Source organism: Acanthochromis polyacanthus, chromosome 17, assembly GCF_021347895.1.
Source record: "Acanthochromis polyacanthus isolate Apoly-LR-REF ecotype Palm Island chromosome 17, KAUST_Apoly_ChrSc, whole genome shotgun sequence".
In the NCBI taxonomy this organism is placed as follows: Eukaryota; Metazoa; Chordata; class Actinopteri; family Pomacentridae; genus Acanthochromis; species Acanthochromis polyacanthus.
Genome location: NC_067129.1, coordinates 19,784,581 through 19,803,823, shown reverse-complemented (window position 1 = coordinate 19,803,823; position 19,243 = coordinate 19,784,581). Strand labels below are relative to the sequence as shown.

The following is a 19,243-nucleotide window of genomic DNA, read 5'->3' as shown; positions in this document are numbered from 1 at the left end:
TTTCCCCACTCCCCTTTTCCCCTCCTCTCCTACTCAGTCAATGAGCCAGCAATCACTTTACAGACAGACATCCTCTGCTCAGTCGGCCATGTTCAATCCCTAGCACCGGTGGCTGATGAGGCATTGTGATGACGTCAAATGCTGGGGCTTTTCAGCGAGCCGCAGTTAACCTGTGGAGGCGCAGCTTCCCTGCTTCCCAGGCTACAGGACTCAAACTGGCAGTCTTTGTATGAAATAATTAATGTAATATGCCAAAGAGATGAAAGATAATGAGGCCAATTATTTTTTTCTTCTAACCAAGTGAGGCTGGAGAGGTGAATTTATGTCAAATTGTTGGCGTATAATGACACCTAATACCACTTAAGCCTTTGTTACTATATGAGCTTCTGTATCTGGAGGCAAAGACTTTTGCTCTATAAAGCATACTTCTAAAATTCTGACAAACACACACATACAAAAAAGGAAATAAAACCCATCACATTGACTAAATAATAATATAGTACAGCTATAAAGTTGGATTGTCTTGTATTTTTATAACCTTCTGCATATTGTCTGCATTGTTTATGCGGGGGGCTGCAAAAAAATCACCTGTGAAAAGTACAAAGACACACAAATTTGAAAAAAAAAAAGTGCATGCTGTCATCCACACACACAGTCTCACAGAGACACAACCAGTTTTTGGTTGTTTGGAAGGCAGTTCGCTCAGTGTGACATTGACTCCTCAGTGCCAATTCCACACTGGGAGCTGCACTTGTTGGCTTTGCTGCCAATCCAGGTAAAGAGATTACAGACACACACAATGCAGTCTTCTGTTCGTCTGCCAAGAAGAAAACCAGCCCTTTAAGCCCATAGAAAAAAAAAAGAGCTATACACAAATTCACACAGTCTTGGCCCTTTCCTCACACAAAAAACCAAGAATCCCCTTCTTCTCCAGGAACATGGCTTCTAATATGTGCCTCACTCAGTGGCTCTCTCATACAAAGCAGCCTTGTGACTAAAACAATCCAGCCTCCATTTCTTTATTCTGGTCCCCAGCACTGTTGCACATTACTATTACTTGCATCATTCAAATAAAGAAGGAATTTGGCTTACAATCAGTCACACAGTCATTATAAAGCTACACTAATGGGTGCTGTCTGGTTACAGACTATTGTAAAGCAATATGAAAGTAAGTTACACTAGGATTTCATCATCTTTCTTAATGGTGTAATTAAAAAGGTGAGAGAGGACGTGTGCATCACCCAAAATAGATATAGGTGCCACCTGCAATATTCTAACTTTCAGTCAGTCACTAAAAACTTGATGAAAACTAAAAACTTGGGGCGAAACAAAAGCTGACTGGTGTGTATACCATATACGATTCCCTGGTTTGATTCCCAGCTGAGGACCATTTGCTGCAAGTCATTCCGCTACTCTCTTTCCACACATTACCCCTCTCTCTCCCTCTCTCTCTCTCTCTCTTTCTCCACTGCTACAATAAAATGAAGGCATAAAAATGTCCAAAAAAAGGAAAACAAATAGCTTGATGACATCTGCAGGGCTTACACTGCTTTGTAGCAGTGCAGACTTTGCAGCGCAGGTATCAAACTCCCTGTGACATGCACTTTTGACCCAATTAATCAGCTACTTATAATTATAAGAGTGTAAATTAGCATTGGGATTGCAATGTACTAATTTGCTTTGTATATCTTTTTTGGATTTGTGTGTATTAGCAGTGATGCTGAGAAGCTGCTTGTGAATAATCGAAGCAGTGCAAGCGTATATCTAAGCTATGCATTTCCCCTTGAAAAAGGTCCCGTGTGGATCAGGCTCGTGCTACAGCCAGATGTGTTGATGAAGAGAGTGGTAATGTGGTGGAGAAGGAGGCCTAATTACGGCGTGGCAGAGTAACACTTAATAAAGGACACGTATGAGTAGCAAAGACAAAGAATTCATCTATCATGGACTGTATCTTTTGCTCACAAATTAAACCCCAATGCTTTGGCGGATAATGATACTTGCCACTCTTTCATCACAGTTTCAATCCCCTCCTCAAAGAGATGCCATTTTTCTCACCTCGGCAACACTCTCCTTGGCACTACCAATTGTGTTTGACAGTAAAATCACATTTTAGATCATAGATCATATGTCAGCCTGGGGGACGGGAGTAGGTAAAGGATGACAGAATGATTCTGACTCAGGGCTATTCCAAAAGCTTTTATTTCCCACCCGTACAGCTCGTCCTGTCATCCAGAGGTGGCATGTGAAGTCATGTTGAGGCTGCTGGGAATGATGACTGGTATGTGTAGTCTGTGGCTGCTGTGCTCATGGCCTTGTCCCAGCCCCAGTATTGGAGCACAGACACTGCAATCTGGACCTCCCGCACCACTGAATAAACCGCCCAGAAATGAGAGAAAGTTAGAAAACACCCTGTGAAACGCGCGCTAACAGATGTACACCTTCCCGATTTTCTCTTTTCTGTCACAAAACGAATGTCAGGAGAAGAAGGGAAGGTTGAAGGGAGGCGGAGTGGTGGGGACACTGCAGTAGAACATGGAACAATAGGCGCCCTCTGGCATCAACCTCTGGACAGCCCAAGCCGCTCACCAAAGACACTGAACTCACCCACAATGAACTGCTGCAGTGGGAAGGGAGGCTTTAGAGAGTTCAATTTCCAACACAATTGGCTGTATTCTACTCCTTTAAATGCCAAGGAGATGGTGTGCAGCGTGTGCCTTTGTGAGGAGCTTTGCTTACAGCGAGTGTCCTCTAGCAGGAGAGACAGAGAGAGAAAGACAAGAGAGAAAAGAGAGAGATGGCGAAGACAGGCAGGGTGGGGAGACGGTGTGGGGACAGAAATAGTGTGAAAGGAAAGGAAGAACGAATAAGACCGAATGACTGGGAGAGATAGAGAGTAAAAAAAAAGAAAAAAGAGAAAGTACAGAGAAAACGAGAAGGGTAGAGAATGTCTCCTCTGGTTGTCGTTTCGCCAGGCTCGCAGGGACTGTCTGAAGGACAATGCTGCTACTAGTGGAGTGTGACGTTTGTCCTCTATCCAATTCACCACAGCCCCAAAGAAAACACGCTCACAATCAAGTGTCGATCATGCATCTCATACGCTATAAACTCTTCCAAACAAAATACAATGCATTCTAGTAATATACAATATAGGCTTTGAGTCAAAAAGAGCTCAAGGAGAAAAAAAAAAAAAAGCCAGAGATGACATTCAAACGAGGGGATATGAAGTCATAGTGCACCACAGCAGATAGCTATCATTTTATTCGTATTTGTAAAAACATACATATTATTTTTATAAAGCTCACAAATGTTGAAATGAATATAAACAAGCTTACAGACTGCAGGGGCATTTGCTTTCTTTTTTCCCTTTTTTGTTTCAAGCAAAAAAATAGCTCTCAATGCCACCCTCCTATTTCATTCCATTTTTTTTTAAACAAAGGACATTTTAGGCCGCTGTTACGTCACACTTGTAAAGTGCAGTGCGTGCGTTGCAGCATTCCAGGTGTGCAGGACAACAGGAAAAATGTAGCGCTTTTTATAAATATAACCACGGCACTTTGAAAGCATCACGGGCTCAGAACTATTATTTTTGGAGACTTGCAATTATTGAATAGCTACTGTGGCTGTAGAAGAAATGCTGTGCGTAAAAGCTAAATTGTTTAAGAAAAAAAAGAATTTGTTATTTTTAGCTATGGCAGTGCTGAAGAAAGCCCAGGCATTATTTTTTCATGAATCGAGCTGTAGGACGAAAATGAACACAGGTGGGGAATTGATTTGGACTGTGAGCCGCCAGATGCCCATCATTGAATCTGTAGGCAATGGTAAAGCGGGCTCAGGCACTGGTTCCACTGATAATATATTCAATGTCCCTTCCTTCGTGGTCACAGGGCAGCTAAGCCATTAATATTACACAATCACACCAATGGCTCTGATGAATTATTCAGATTTTCTTATGGGCCTGTAATATTCTATGCAATTCATCTGGAAGACCTGTTGTGTTTTTAAGATGAAAGCCGCAAATATCTACGCTTCCGAATTCCCACTGGAACAAAATATCAAAAAGCTAGTTAGACGAAACAGCAACTGCGGGGAGGAACCGCACCTGCCTCCTGCCTCAGTGTCACACTCAATATAAATATGCCCGCTGTCATCAGAAAAATTGCCAAGGAGGCTGTTTCTCCATCATTGTCTTCATTTGAAGGGCATTTTGCTGCCCAAAGGCAAACGCCTAACAGACTCTCCGAGCGTGGCGCCCAACCCCTTTCACAGAGGGCTGGCAGTGCAGCAGACAGGGGAGAGAAGAGCGAGAAATAAGAGAGAGGAGTGAAAGAAAAAGCCTTCGTCTCAAAGCAGACGTCACACTGGGTTCTGTCACTACAGATCAAAATCCCCTCAAAGCCATAGATCACTTCCACTATAGTTCACATGTTTCACACTTCGTAACTGTTTACCAGACTCAGAGAGTTTGTCTGCACAGCACACACACACACACACACACGTACAAACTGCGAGTTCACACACTTAAACACACACCGATACAGATACAGTCGAAAAAGAGCGAAAGAACTTTCCTCAAAAAAGCGATGCAACTTGCGATCCGAGTCAACTGCGCTTAAACATTTATACAGTTCGAGGCGTCGCTCAGTGGCTCACTGCAAACAAATATTTACGTCTGTATGGCAAAGCAGTCCTCAGCCCAGTTCAGTGAGATGGTGCGATGCCAGCTCTGCCTACAAGTGAGCTGACTGGCGTGACGAACAGAGAAGTGCCTGCTCCTTTTTCTAGTGGAAATACCTGTCAGTGCCTGTCGACTGCTCCCGCACACAATGATACGAACACGCGAAAAACAGCCAGTCTCCTAAAAGTTCCCTTTACTGTCCCTGTGTGAGCCAATCATAGCCAATACCAACCACTGCACAGGGGGCTGTGGGTAAGTGACAGCTCTGTGTGTGTGTGTTTGCTGTGTGGTTAAGTCAGGCCTAAAAGCGTGCCGCTTGGCTTAAATACAGTGACACCGCATTGTGGTGCAGGGGAGGAAACCTGTCTTTGGAAAGTCCTCTGCTTGAGAGAGAAATGTCCCCTCATCTCAGATAAGGAGCTGATGAGATAGAGCGATAAAGTCAGTGCTTCTCCTGAGTCTTATCTGATGCTGTTATCTGACTGCACAGCACCCACCATCTTGCAATCTTTACACCCTTTAAGCACCTCTCTGAAACACTCACACCAGCATCATCATCACACACACACACACACACGCACTCACGCCATCCAATGCTCAAACATTCTAAACACCGTACCAGCTTATTGATTACTTTGACACGCTCCCATTGTTGAACAGATGGTACACCTAATATCATGTGAAATGGAACTGTTCTGTGTTATCTCATGGGGAAAGGACATAAAATGACTATTTTCTCACCTTTCAGAAAGACAGAGAAAAAACTGGGGGGGGGGGGGGGGGGGGGGGGGGGGGGGGGACAGAAGCTGCACACTTACCTCTATGTCTGTTAGTAGTCTTATCAAACATAAGCATGGCATCATCAACCTGGAAGACATAAGAGGAGAACTGACATTAGCTTAATCTTTTCAGCAAGTACCTCACATCCCCTTCTCCCCATTGAATCACATCTCATCTACTTACAGTAATTACTCTTAGAATATATATTCGCGCTGCTTTACACTTATTTCTCTCCAAGCACCTCTCTCCCACATAATCATTCCGTGATCACAGGATTATTGTCAGGTTTCTCTTTCCGTCTGTAGGTTGTAATTTTGATGATACAGGAATTTATGCAACCTCTCTGGTGTTACTCATTGTCTGTATTAAATGAGGCAAAGATGTGAGGGTGAGGGAAGAGTGGCAATAGGAGGGAAAATTAACAATAATGACATGCGGCGAAGAAGGAAAAAAAAAGGAGAAGTGTGTGGACAATATGTTTATTTTGATGAACACCAATGTCCGGTCTTGGGGAGAGTGACAGATAGACACATTACACTAAGCGGCCGTGAGACAAATGGGATCCTTCCTCATCTCACAGCCGCAGCAGCAGCAGCATCCACCATAATATCATCCTTCATCATGTCCAATAAAGCCACACACAGAAAGACGGCATTTTTTCCCCGACACATCCCTGAAAAACGGATCTCTAGGCACACTCTTCTTTCTATAAGTCTGATGAAATGCTTAAAAAACAGACTGAGGCATGCTCATTTAGCCTGTGATTTTGTCTTAGGCGAAAATATAAATAAATAAAAGGGGACAGGGGAGAGCGGCAGCAGACGGAAACAAAGAGGGAACACTGCACCATTCACTGCCTGGTTATGGTCTCTAGGTAAGTGTAACGGTGTGCCGAGGAGGCTTGCAGGAAAGGGGGGGGGACAAGCATGCATCTGTGTTTTTCATGGGAAGGTTACAAAGCTTCGGGAGGAGATGGGAAGAGACAAGAATAGGGGTCTCACTCAAGCCGAACTGTCTGATTGGATAAAGAGAAGTGCCTGGCAGCCAGGCAGACTAGCGCTGGCACACTGCTCATGCCACCCTCTTGCCACACATTTGGCACACAAGACGTTGGCACAGCTTGCAGGGCCCGGTTACTCACTGCATGGCTCACAGGCTACATGCGGCCCAAAGGCATTTTATTTGCACCGCCCCAAAATATTTCCAAATTACCAAATATAGCACATTTTACTTAATCTATACACCAAGTTTAGGTTGTCTGTGCATCGTTGTTTCTCGCAAGGCTTCACCAAACTTCACACCTGAAATAGGTGAGGAGTCAGAGCCTATCTGTGAATGCTGGAATAGAGGTGGAGCTTGTAAAAATCCCACACCGAGTTGCAGCACTTTTTGCAGATTAGCAGCACAGATGCAGCCAAACAATGGATGTTAAGTAAGGTTAAGTTAACAGAGGCAGCGTTTCATATCTGCTGCAGCGCTGTGTGAGTGAGTAAGCAATGCGAAAGGTGTTGTCAGCTTTAACTGGCAGGAATTCTCATCAATTACTAAAGCATCATTTACCAAAAGAGGACAAAAGTGAGACAGGCAGTCTATGTGAAGCATTAACAGCAAAAATCGGAACAAAATAGAATTTTTTGAGTGTGGGTATGAATTCCCCAGAGCTACAACTGTGGTACTGTAGCTGGCACTTTTGTACCATCACTAACGAAGTTATTATTTTCCCTGAACTGTTTCCCTTTGTTGACACAGCAGAGAAACACAAAAGAACGCGGTAAAAATAATGAAGTTTGCAATGTCTCTGAAAAATGTGCTATCTGATGACTGTGTGGTGGGAAAACATTAAAGCGGAGTACAAATAAACAGCTGCCAAGCAATATCACCTGCAGCAAGAGTTTTATACACAGACATTTATAATGCCACGCAACCTAACCTCTGTCTCATGCCAGGCAATCTAATGAAAATCACATTAAAGTGAAAGGAAGTGGGCTAACTGGATTTGTAGCGCTGAGGGTTGAGATTTCATTGGCTGAGCTTGAAGAACACAGAGAAACTTCGGGGTTGTTTATCTTCAGCACAATAACTCCATTGTTGTACCTCCACCGGTTAATTTCACTGTTGTGAAATTAAAGGTGAGAAAACTTTGATTCAATCCATTTTTGGGGCTGGAATGCAGTTCATAACAGCAGAAAACGGTTTCTTATGTCTCCACGTCTGACAGTGTGAAAGCTGTGCTCCGGAGCTAAGATGGAATGGCATGTTTACCAACTATGGTAAACGTTTAATTTGACAAGCGTGGCTGACAGCCTGTGATCATTTACATGGGAGACAGAAATTTATAGCATTTGACTTCTGTCATCTAATATCAGTATTACTGAAACAGCAAACAGACCCGCTACTCCATGCATCAATGGAAGTGCAGACAAAATGGCTAGCAGAGCGTATTCAGCGGAGAAAAATGGAGGGACCTCCTTCAAACACAATGACAGATATCGATTGGGAACAATTTTGCAAAGTCTCCGCTGTGACTCACCAACGTAGGATGCACCTCCAAAACAATGCGCGCAGGATGTCGTTATTTATGACTCCCGCACTCAGACGAAATAGGTTTGTTTCCAACTATAATCACTTAATTTGCAGCTCGCTTTCAAGTTGCTATCAAACTTAAAAATGAGTCTCCGTGAAATCTGACTGGTTTGAATTATGAGAGAAGCCCCGCGGTATCATTAGCCATCAGCTATCACGAGCCCCTCATGCGACATGACATTCAAATATCTGCACTCTAATATTGATAGTATTGCTACTGTAAAGCCATTTACAGCCTGAGAGCAGAAAGACTGTTACTTTGTAAAATGAAGCGAGGTCTATTAAAGGAAGTGTATTATATAAATGCGTGAACTGTGTTGTTGTGACATTATTAGAGAAGGACCATCCTGTCAGCGAGACCCATCCAACAAAGAACACAGATTCACAGTGAAGCACTGATGGGCACTTTAACAAAGAATGTGCACATCATGTGAGGGTCACACTCCAGCAGGTCATACAATACAGTCACCCCCCGCCCCCCCCTCCTCGTCACTCTCTCTCACTCTCTCTCTCTCTATGCCACTTGCAGAGTCTATAGAACCATCTCCTGTGCTTCAGGGCTTTTCAATGTAGTTATTCAAGCAGAACACAACTGTGTGCCTCCATCTGATAGAAGGTTAAGGACCTCTTCACTGCTCACAAAAAAGCCCGCCACACAGAGGTGAGGCCAGGCTCACCTCAGGGAAGAAATCTTTCGCTGTCCTCCTCCTCCTTCTCTTTCACTCTTCCTTTTCTCCTGGCACGGTGAAAAGAAAGGTTCAAAGGATAATGGCTGTCTTATCACTATGTAAAAGGGGAATGGGAACTCCAGCGAAGTGCCTGGCCTTTTGTGACAATGAAGAAAAGAGCAAAAGTCTATTTCACTGTGGTATATGCACTGGAACAGTCCATGACCACTTAAAAGGAGAAGGCTGCAGGAAGACAGTCAGGGGGCGAAAGGCCGGGCAGCTCTTTAACTAAACCTGCAGCAAACATATCTGAACCAAATAACCTCCTCCTAAAAAAGGGCCGGCAGGAGTATATTAGGTAGGTGAAGTGTTGCTTTACAAGCAATATAACTTCTGCTCACCATTCCGAAGGTAGTGATTTCATGCTCGAGCCCTTTTTGCTCTATAATCCCATTCTGTAAATTGACACATGATTCAGCAAGTGTTTAGTGTATTACCGCACATTGTCTTTTCTGCCATTTTGGAATCCTGCAGTTTCACCTTGGCTAAAAAGGCATCAACTTACATCAGCCCGTGCGTGTTTTCAGGGTTTTTTTCCATTTCAGGTCTGGTCAAACAACTAATCAGTGCTAATGCTGGATTTAGCAGACTAGCAGCAGCCCCCAGATGCTGCAGAGCCAGAGGAAATGTTTAATGTCTTTTACAGGTTGGTTGGTTTGATAGATTAGTAGTGTTAAAGCAGTAATTAGTGCAACTTTGAAGGGTTTACTGACTGCCATTAGTTTTTCATATTTTTGCTTTTAGGGGCTTAACGATTTTTCGACTTCAGTCCTGGTTGCCGTTTTTACCTGTCATGTCTGTGAAATCTGCTTTTCATTATTGTGGCCACTGAAGGCTATGGGGTTACTGAGCTGTGTTTTAAGACGAAATGGAATTTATTTAAGAAATGAGGAGGGGAAAAAAGGTAGAACACAAGATTGTAAAAGACCACAATAAGTTTGATTCAACACTCTGAACACAAAACCTACTCGTGGGTTTAGAAAGTATCCCATTTTAAGAAGAAGGAGTCAAAACTACAGCTTTTATCATAGGAATAAATCGTGAAAACAGGAAGAATATTCAGATTTACCACAGTCCATTAACTGTGTGTGGCATTTATGGATTGGTTGTAAAAAAAAATTACATCTTAAAATTATGGAACTTAACTGAAACCCTTTAATTCTACATAATGCATTAAAAATAGTTGTAAAAATTCTTTGCAATAACCATATTCTGAAGGCCTAGCTACAACCACAAAAATATTAAAAACTCTGTTCTGACCAACAGTCACATAACAAAAATCTGAGCAGATGGAAGACAAATTAAAAAGTAAATATTAAATTATCTGTAGTAAGTAGAGCAATCATTTTTGCTAGTATTGGAAAACATTTGGTCACAACAATTTTTTTGTTTCATTTTTATGATCTATGGCATAGTATCTGTGTTATACTTCACAACACACAATTTTGTTCTTTCTATTTCTAGCCATGGCTGTACTGTGTTCACAGAGTTGCAGGACTTTGCACTACAATAAAGAAGGAGCCCACAGTCAGTAAAAATGCGAAAGGAATCCAGAAAGCGTTTGAGGTTCTTGGGATTAAAGGTGGAGTCTGCCTCTGACCTGCACAAAGATAGCTGATAAAGTGCACACACTGAATGGACGGCTAGCAAACTGCCAGGACACGTGACACAAAGTATACTGGATCAGAATCACATCCTCCACCTTTAAAGCATCTTTAAATCGTTTATAGTGGCTGCACTGTTTTACACTAATGAAACACTCACTGGGTTTATAAGATAGTCTCTGTTGGAATATGACTACATTTGAAGCTAATGAAGGAGAGTGACAGCTGACTTAAGATAAACCCTGCATTGCTGGACAGGTGAGAATTTGATGAAAATTAGACAACATGTAGGATTTAGTAAGGCAGACATATTCAAGCAAAAAAGTAAATAAAAAATGGTTGCGGTCAGTCAGCTTACGACAGTGAAGCTCTATTTCGCTCTGCTTCAACGTGCTGGTGGAAAAAAAAAAGACTTTCTGTTCCTGTCATATAGCATGAGTCTTAACCTCACACCAAGTGCGACCTCTTTGTCTGTGTCAATCCATATGTTTGAACAACCTCCGAAAAATACATGATAATTCAAAAAAAAGGGCTGCTGAATGATGAATTATGTATCAAAGGACAAACACATCAATAAAGGCTAATGTGTTCTGTTTTTGGACAGGAAAACAGCAGAGGTGCCAGGTGACAGGGAGAGATTTAAGAGCTCTGGAAATGAATTATGACAGCGATTTAGATAGGTGTCAAATGCACATTTACATTCAGCTCACGGCTGAAGGCTAGCAGAGGAGCTTTCCTGCAATTTGGGGGTGACACTGATATAGATCATATCTGATGCCAAAGGAACGAAGGTCTCAGACACAGATAGTGACCTGGGAGAGGTTGTGCCTATCTTTTTGTTCCGGCTCTGTTTTTGTGTAGTGGTGGTTGTACTGCACAGTTTCTTTCTTGCTTTGATTGCACCTGTTTGTGTGTGCAGTTACTGAGTAATTTAAGTGTCAGTTTTGGTGTCAAAGATTAGTGGGAATTGTGACAACATCACAGCATGGTCTACATTGTTTGCATGGGTTTAATAATTTGTGAAAAGCTTTGTCAATATGGGGCCAGTTTGCAACTGGTACAAAAACTCTATCTGAAGGAGAAAAAAAAGTCACCGTGTCAGAGTTCTCTCAGTACGAGTCCCGATAGATACAGGTAGCATGAACCAATTCGGCTCTCAATACAGTTGACAGCAAAATCACATATTGAGGATAGAGACCACTGTTTAACTGAAGGATTCATGTTTAAGCCCCCTTGTTGGCAAGCATCCATTTTCCTTAAGTGTCTCTGTGCAAGGAACTGAATCCCTGCCTTTTCCAGGACCAGCTGTCTACAGCCCAACCTGCACCACAGGCTCACAGCGGACAGGGTAAAAGGGGTAAAAAAAAATCCTACGGGGATCAATGAAGTATCGCGTGATTATTATCATTACCATTATGACAGATAAGGGTCATGGTCAAGGAGAAAACTCAGCTGGCACTGCCCCTTCATCAACACTCCCCTCGCAATAGAGCATCTAATATTCTATTACAATGATGGCAATTAACAGAGAAATGATAGCGACCCGCTGACAATGGACAAATTTGTGACAACCCTTTCAATTGTTCTTTTGTAGAGGAAATCTATATCATTGTCTGGGAACGTTGAGCCGCAGTGTGCTGCATCCACGCTTGAGCGCTTTTACAAGTGGTGGTTTAACGAGGAGCAGAGGGCAAAATTTTAGCTACCTATAAGCTCTTGCAATTACACAAGGTGGCAAAAGGGACACTGTTCTTAAGCGCGAGCCTAGATGGGCGAGCTGTTTTTTCAGTGCTACAGCAGAGGCCAGGCCAGCTATGTTTAATCTGGAGCGCAACCTTTTTCTTTCCCAAAAGGAATATTCCTTATTATAATGGATGAGTGGCAACCCTCCGCAGAAGTGATAAAAATGCACGGCTAGAGTGCAAACTTAACACACACGTCACACACATACAGATAGAAAAAGCAGTGATGTAGGGTGAAGAGGCGCTTATCTGCTCTCTGCTCCCGCTGCCCCGTTTCTCTTTATTTATTTTTTAGCAAATCTGTCTGTTGTGTAGTCTCTTGCACTAAAACTTTACTTATTTATACAGAATTTTAACTAGTATTTTTCAGTCAATTTGCAAACTGATACACAAATCAAACCTGCCAATTTTGTGTGATATTTTTTAGACGTTTGATATTATAGAGACAGAAAACAAGGGGAGCCACAAGGACACCCTGGCAGTGCAGCATAATAATTAAAAATTAATAATAGATAATCACATATTTGACGAATGACTTAAAATCTCACCTGCCATGCGGTGTATTGTAAACTGTATGATTACACAATGGGTGAAGCCCACTGAAGAGCAACACAAAAAGAAATGAGCATAGTGGTACATGATTCATCTATTTTTTAAATATTAATTGCAGAAAAACAGCGACAGACAAAAGGATTCAAATGTTTTCCAGCAGTTATTCCGCTGAAATTCTTGCGTATGTAATTATTAATGATATACACCATTGGCGGAGTGTCAACACTTATTCCAGTAACTTTCCTTCATGTTGACATTAACAAAATGGCTTGAGAGAAACAGTTGAGGAAGACAATTCCTCAAATCTGTCAGGATTACATATTTATGAGGTCCCCTGCTCAGCATCCAAGGAGGTCGCTATGGTGATACAAACTGATGTATATTCTAACAATGAACTTTGTGTGTCAAAGAATGCCTTAGAGCATTGTTGAAATGGTTAGTAGAGATTCTACCAGGGCGCTCTGTGTAGCTTTCAGATCAGCAAATACACAATTAAAGAGACAGTCATGCTGAGGCCACTCTAATCAATGTACTGTTACAAAGAAATGTAATAAAGGGATGATGGAGTGATGCCTTCAGGAGGCTGCCGTATTGTTAGGGCCGACTGCAACACTGTTGTGCCACAAAAATATTTCATTAGCACAACTCCGCTCCTGAAAAACAAAAGAGTTAAAAAGGATTTCGACACCCTTTCCTTGTAAACGAACCATATTTCTGCCAAATGCAGCTTTATTGGTGCTTTACTCTCAAGTAATCCCAGTTATGCTTTATATAAACATAACACTGTCACCCAGGGAGTCTTGTTTACCTGCTATTTTCCCACTTTGGGGTAAAATTACAATTAAGGTAGATTCAGTGTGGTTCCATCCTCCGAAGCAACCATCTGCGTTACAGAGCACGCTGTATAATTTGGAAGCCTTTCATATAGCATAAAAGCCAGCTTTGCATCCAGGTGATGTATTACTCACTTAAATCTGTCACTTTTGACCCCTTTCCACAAAACAGGAAATGATTCATAAGGCTCTTCCTTCCTATGTGAATGGGACTTCAGTATGTTGTGGGGTCGAGCCCTGTGTTTGGCCTCACAGAAGCATGTCCACACAGTTGAGCTCAGTATGCTTGAGGAAGTAGGACTTGGCCTCGTCCATCAATCCGCCTGTCTTCCTTTGCCAAGCTGCAGGGAACTACCCATTATGGAGTCATTTTATTAATAGGGCCCCTTTCCTCTCCGCCACACTCTTGCAGAGTGCCTCCTCATTCTGTCAGAATGGAGTATGCCTGCAAGCCACCTCCATGAAACTGCTGCACCAGGGCCCTCCCTCCTTCTCCCATGTGAAAGCTCAGGCTGGGAAATATTGTGCTTTCAAGCTAAAATAGTATTTGGAGAGGTGAGCAATCCCTAAGCCCTAGAGCAAACAGTTTAACATTGAGGACTTATTTAAAATGATGTCCTTCCTCCTGGAAAGCCAATCAGATTTCTCTTTTCGTACACACAGATGCACACACACAGACACACACACACACACATGCATGCATGACACACGTTTTACATCGTGCTCCATTTTCCCTCCGCCTCCTTAATGTAAATATAGCTGCGAGCAGCATTGACTGGAGGGCAGGAAAAGGTCAAAGGATACAATAAAATCTTCGGGGAGACTGTGTGAAAACACGGTGCAAAAGGTGAGAGGAATGGCTGGGAAGGGGGTTGTTTAAACGGGCGGAACATGTGAGGAGATTGCAGAGGAACAGTCAGCCACCACTGGGTTACAACTTATATCAGACACATTTTAATATAGAATAAATCATTAATTTCTTACAATTCCCATAATCCATATATAATGTAGTTGTGGTTACTTTATAGTAATATGTAACACACTTATTTGAAATCAAAATATTCTGTCTCTTGTACTGTTTCATAGTCTTTGGTGATGCTATTTTGGTTTTCATTGCTCGAGCAATAAAAGTGCACAGGTAGTTTATGCTGACATAAAGTTGCCACCCAAGCTTAAACCCTCTTCAAGAGCCTCCTTCGATGTATCATTTTGAAGCATAAAGCGGCCTAATTAAAACATACTGTAAATGTTTTCTACACAGAACGAACAGTTTAATTATTGCCACTTGCTCGCTCAGCGTATGACTCACCCAGTATTTAGAAGCATTTCCAACTTTTTAACACTTGTCAAAATCAACACGCAGAAAATAATGGCTGAGTCAGTGATATGCCTCAGTGATTCAGAGAAAAAAAACTCCCTCAGAAAGTTTTTAGCTTGCTCGCTGGCTAACTTATCCATCTATCTATCCATCTGTGTCTTCATTTAATTGTTTGCACAGTGCAAAATAAAAGCAGCACCAATAACAGTGGTCTGGAGAGCAGTAATTGTGTTACTAGATAAGCAGATTATTTTGATATTCATCAACACTTTGAATTTTATTACAGATTAGTGATACAAATATTATTATAGCTGATTAATAATGAATGACAGTTGCATCATTTTTTTTGAATGAAATAGTTTTGTTATGAAATATATTCATCACAGTCAAGCAATTCAGAGGAGATGCCTGCTAATAATGCTGCATGTACCTCGGCAAAGGGAAAACCCATGCAGTCTCAGCAAACATGGAACACTTCATTCACACAGCGGAATAAACGAACAAACATGTTCAGATCCAATGAGCTTCTTAATGAAATAAGACGTCTCTGCACCGCACAGTTTAAATATACAGCCGTGCCGTGGTGAAACACTGGCTTAACTGGGCTCTTTTTTTTCTCTTCTCTCTCTTCAGAGGCGAGGAATGACTCGCTAGAAATTAACCCAGTCTGAAAGAGAGCATGTCTTTCTCTCTGATAGTGCCTTTGCTCTTTTCCACATGTGAATCTAAGCATCGACGGCCTTGGATTGAAGAGGTGTATATCTGCTCTCTTTGTTGGTGATGAGTATACTCAGGAATGCAAAGTGCCCCGACTGCACCTTTGTGACTAGCTCAGCTTAACTAATTGACACAGCCGGCAATGCTTTAAATAACAGGGCCTTGCTAACTGTGTTAATCATCACCCAGAAAATACAATATAATAACAGACTTTTTGTATTTGCGAATCAGTGAAAGCACTCGATGATAGTTTGCTCCAGCATTCACAGGTCTGATCCATAAATCTCTCTTAGGAGACAAGGTGTGTATTATGTACTTTGATATCAATAGGTGAACATGAGGGATAAAATGAACTGCTAGTTTGAATTGAATAGCATTCATTTCACTCACAATGGCCACCATCCCTAATACCTGCAGTGTTTTACTTAGATTAGGCTTAAGCTTTTTTTTAAAGGCCATTTCAATAATTTGACATTTCTCCCCAGAATAGGAGAGAATGAGCACCGATAAAAACTTTCTTTTTTTTCTCTTTTCATGCAAAACACTTTCATCTGTCATTTCATGATAGCCCGTCTCTCTTTGTCAGCATAAATACGGGAGCCCCTATTTGAATATGGTTACACATCCCTCTATTTATTAAAGCTTGGATTAACATGACAGGAAGTTTTGTCTGGGGGCTCTTTAAGATGGCTCAGAGAGGCAATCTGGTGACAGTAATAGGATCCAGCTAATATACTTGACTGATGCTCCTTTCCCAGTGTTATAAAGCAGAACAATGGGAGTGGGGTTCTGGGAGTGAATACATTGTGTTTTGAAACTGTGTGTGCGTGTGTGTGTGTCTGGGGGGACGAGGGTGCGCTAATCAGCTAGAATACCATCATTTAGCAAATATAAGGGCTGAAGAAATAAAAATACTAAAGGTCACGGAGCAATTCCATCAGGACAACTATGCTACAATTAACTGAATAGACAAAGGCTCTGACATTAGTGAGAGCTATAATAATGTTTTACTCCAGCGTCTCGGAGTTTGTAGAGATTTGTTAAAGGTTGGCTTTAAAAAATAAACACAATTTCATTTGATTCCTGCGCTTCTTCCACAAGTGAAGTCCTTGAGTTGTTTTTTGTGCTCTGATGTCACGTGTGCAGGGAATACTGGTTCTACCGTGAGCAGGGATTTGTTTTCTCTGTTTTTTGATGACATTTAGTAGACATATTTTACTTCTCATGATGTTTTGGTTTAGTATTTTAATTTGATTTCGAAGCAAAATTACCAAACATTTGATGGTTACAGTTTCAATTGTGAGGATGTACTGCGTTCAAATGACATGATTGAATATTTTTGAGTGTTGTAAAGTGAGTCAAACAGGAAATGTGACGACAAGTTGGGCTGTAGGGAATTTAAAACTGTAAATGTAATTTTTTTTACAGTTTTTTTGTGGTTTATACAGCGACAAATTAATTAATCGAGACAATAATTGGAACATTATTCACAGATGAAAATTATCAGTACTTGCAGCCCTACAGGAAAACCCAGCTTTTTGCTCAAGAAAGAAGTAGAAAAGTCATGTCTTTGCTTTCAGTTAAACCTAAAACAAATTCACACCACATCAAACAGTAAACCCTGAGTCTTGCACTGAACTGTGAGCTGAATGTGTCACTACATCCCCACTCTACTAAAAGTGTTTTTCTGTTTACCTTTTTGTTGTCTTTTTTGTTATTATCATTGATGTTTTTTTGTGATTTTTCATTGGCTGACTCGTAGCAGACTGCACTATGATCCATGTTTTTTCTCATGTTTTTCTGTGGTTAGATCTATCGCTGTCAATATCAGTATGCTGAGAGGCTCTTGCTTATAGACATTTCCATATGTCAGAGAGCTATGGATGGACAGTGCGTGTACGTGAGTGAGTGTGTGTGTGTGCGCGTGAGCTGGGTTCGCAGATCAAACACACATCTGTTTGAGAGATAGAGGGGAATGTGTGCATCTCCCCCAAACCTCTCAATACTAATTAATGATCCACTGATAGTGGCCAAATGCCAACTGTCATTAGCACCCGACACAACACAAGAAGCACACAGATGCAGACGAGCACACACTCAAACACAGATGCTACACGGTCACTCGCACTAGACCACCAGAAGCCATCTGCAGATAAGATACATAAACACAATGTTCTCTGTTTCCACTCGCTGCTTCCCAGGAACCCCCCAGCAAGAAAAAAACAAGGTGAAAAACAAGCTGGTTGCAGCAACATGGTTTAACTATATTAATCCTGAACAGTCAACTAAATGACAATCTAATCTGTACTGTTTAAGAGGTGATAGCACGCTTTGCCTGTTAAACAGACAGCACTTATGCTGTGTTCTTAAAGACATGAATGACAACCTCAATTCTCGAGTAGCTGTGGACCTTTGACTTCTTCACTGATAGTGCCATTTGCGTGCTCTCAAGCAGTGTGCTCGGTAAAAGCATCTGACAGCTATCTTTGATTTTATTTAGCGAGGATTTCAGCTATGCCTGTATCTAAAAGGATATGCCACCCACTCTCTGTCTCTTGTGCGGTTTTCTCTCCGCCTGGATCTGTCACTCCGTGCCTCGGTGACAGGGTCAGATAGAGAGAGCAAAGTGGTGAGAGGTGTGACACTGTGAGCAGATGAGGGTCTCCCCGTATGGAGGGCCCCAGCGTGACACCCATCACAGCTACTCCAGACAGTCGCCAGTTGGTCTGAATAACACCACCCATACTGGCTCCGGTGGGGAGTCCGAAAAACCACATGAAGGTCAGAAGCCATCGGACCACGAGTCAGGAGAAAGATTGATATTTCAGTCCCACTATTAGTAATCAAAATGAGCCGTCATCATGTCCATTAAAATGTCAAAACACAACATTCGAGAATTATATAAAGGACATAGCGGCACTCACATTAGCTTTGGAAATTTCCACGATGTGATATTTTGCTGCCTGTTGTAACCTATTAGTGTTTAATAGGTATCAGTGGCTCCAATGACAACAGCTACAGGGAATGCATCAACCTAAAATTCTTCCCTGAAAATCAGAGTGCAGCCTTGTCTCGTCTCGTCTCTCCTCCTCTCTCCCGGTGCAGCCTGCCTGCCGCCATCTCACGACAGCATCTCTCCATCTCTCACAGCCCTCTGATCTCTGTGTCAACAGGCAACACCAGCAGCTCACACTAACTCAGCATGCATCAGCCCATCTGCAAGGCAAACCGTCTACAAATGCATTTAGCATAGACGTTGGCTACGATTAATGGCACGGTTAGCGAATACTGTAAGTGCTGATGTCTTTACACCTGACAAGGTACCACTTGAAAGGTCCCTTCCCTTGCAATAAAGACAGCTCGTGAACCTTTCCGCAGATATTCTACACGAGGCTGGGAATTTACGAGCAGCAGGTAGGAGATCAAAGCCGCTACTGACAGACTGTGCAAACACAAAGATTTATTCAACTCATCAAGAATTGTCACCATGTTTTCTCAGCGGCCTCTTATCTCGGTGTGTACCTATACTGATGGGGGTTTATTAGTTATCGTGGGCTAGGTGGGAGGCTGCACGGTTGTCCAGCTCAGGTCCAAACTCATACAAAGGTTGTGATGACAGGATCCGAAGCACTCTGTGGTTACTCAGTGGAATTCAAATGCCAATCCCCCTGCCCAGCGCCATCTCCTCTCTCTCGCTCTCTTTCGTTTGTC

The 19,243-nt window shown here is 42.2% G+C and overlaps 1 protein-coding gene across 6 annotated transcripts in view; it reads right to left on the bottom strand.

Moving 5' to 3' along the window:
- The window catches only part of msi2b (musashi RNA-binding protein 2b), a 265,986-nt gene that overhangs the window by 107,665 nt on the left and 139,078 nt on the right, over nt 1-19,243 (bottom strand). For all 6 annotated transcript variants that reach the window (XM_022193324.2, XM_022193323.2, XM_022193326.2 and 3 more), the window contains exon 7: nt 5,494-5,542. In XM_022193324.2, the coding sequence (XP_022049016.1) occupies nt 5,494-5,542 (49 nt within the window). The remainder of the gene's footprint in view (nt 1-5,493; nt 5,543-19,243) is intronic.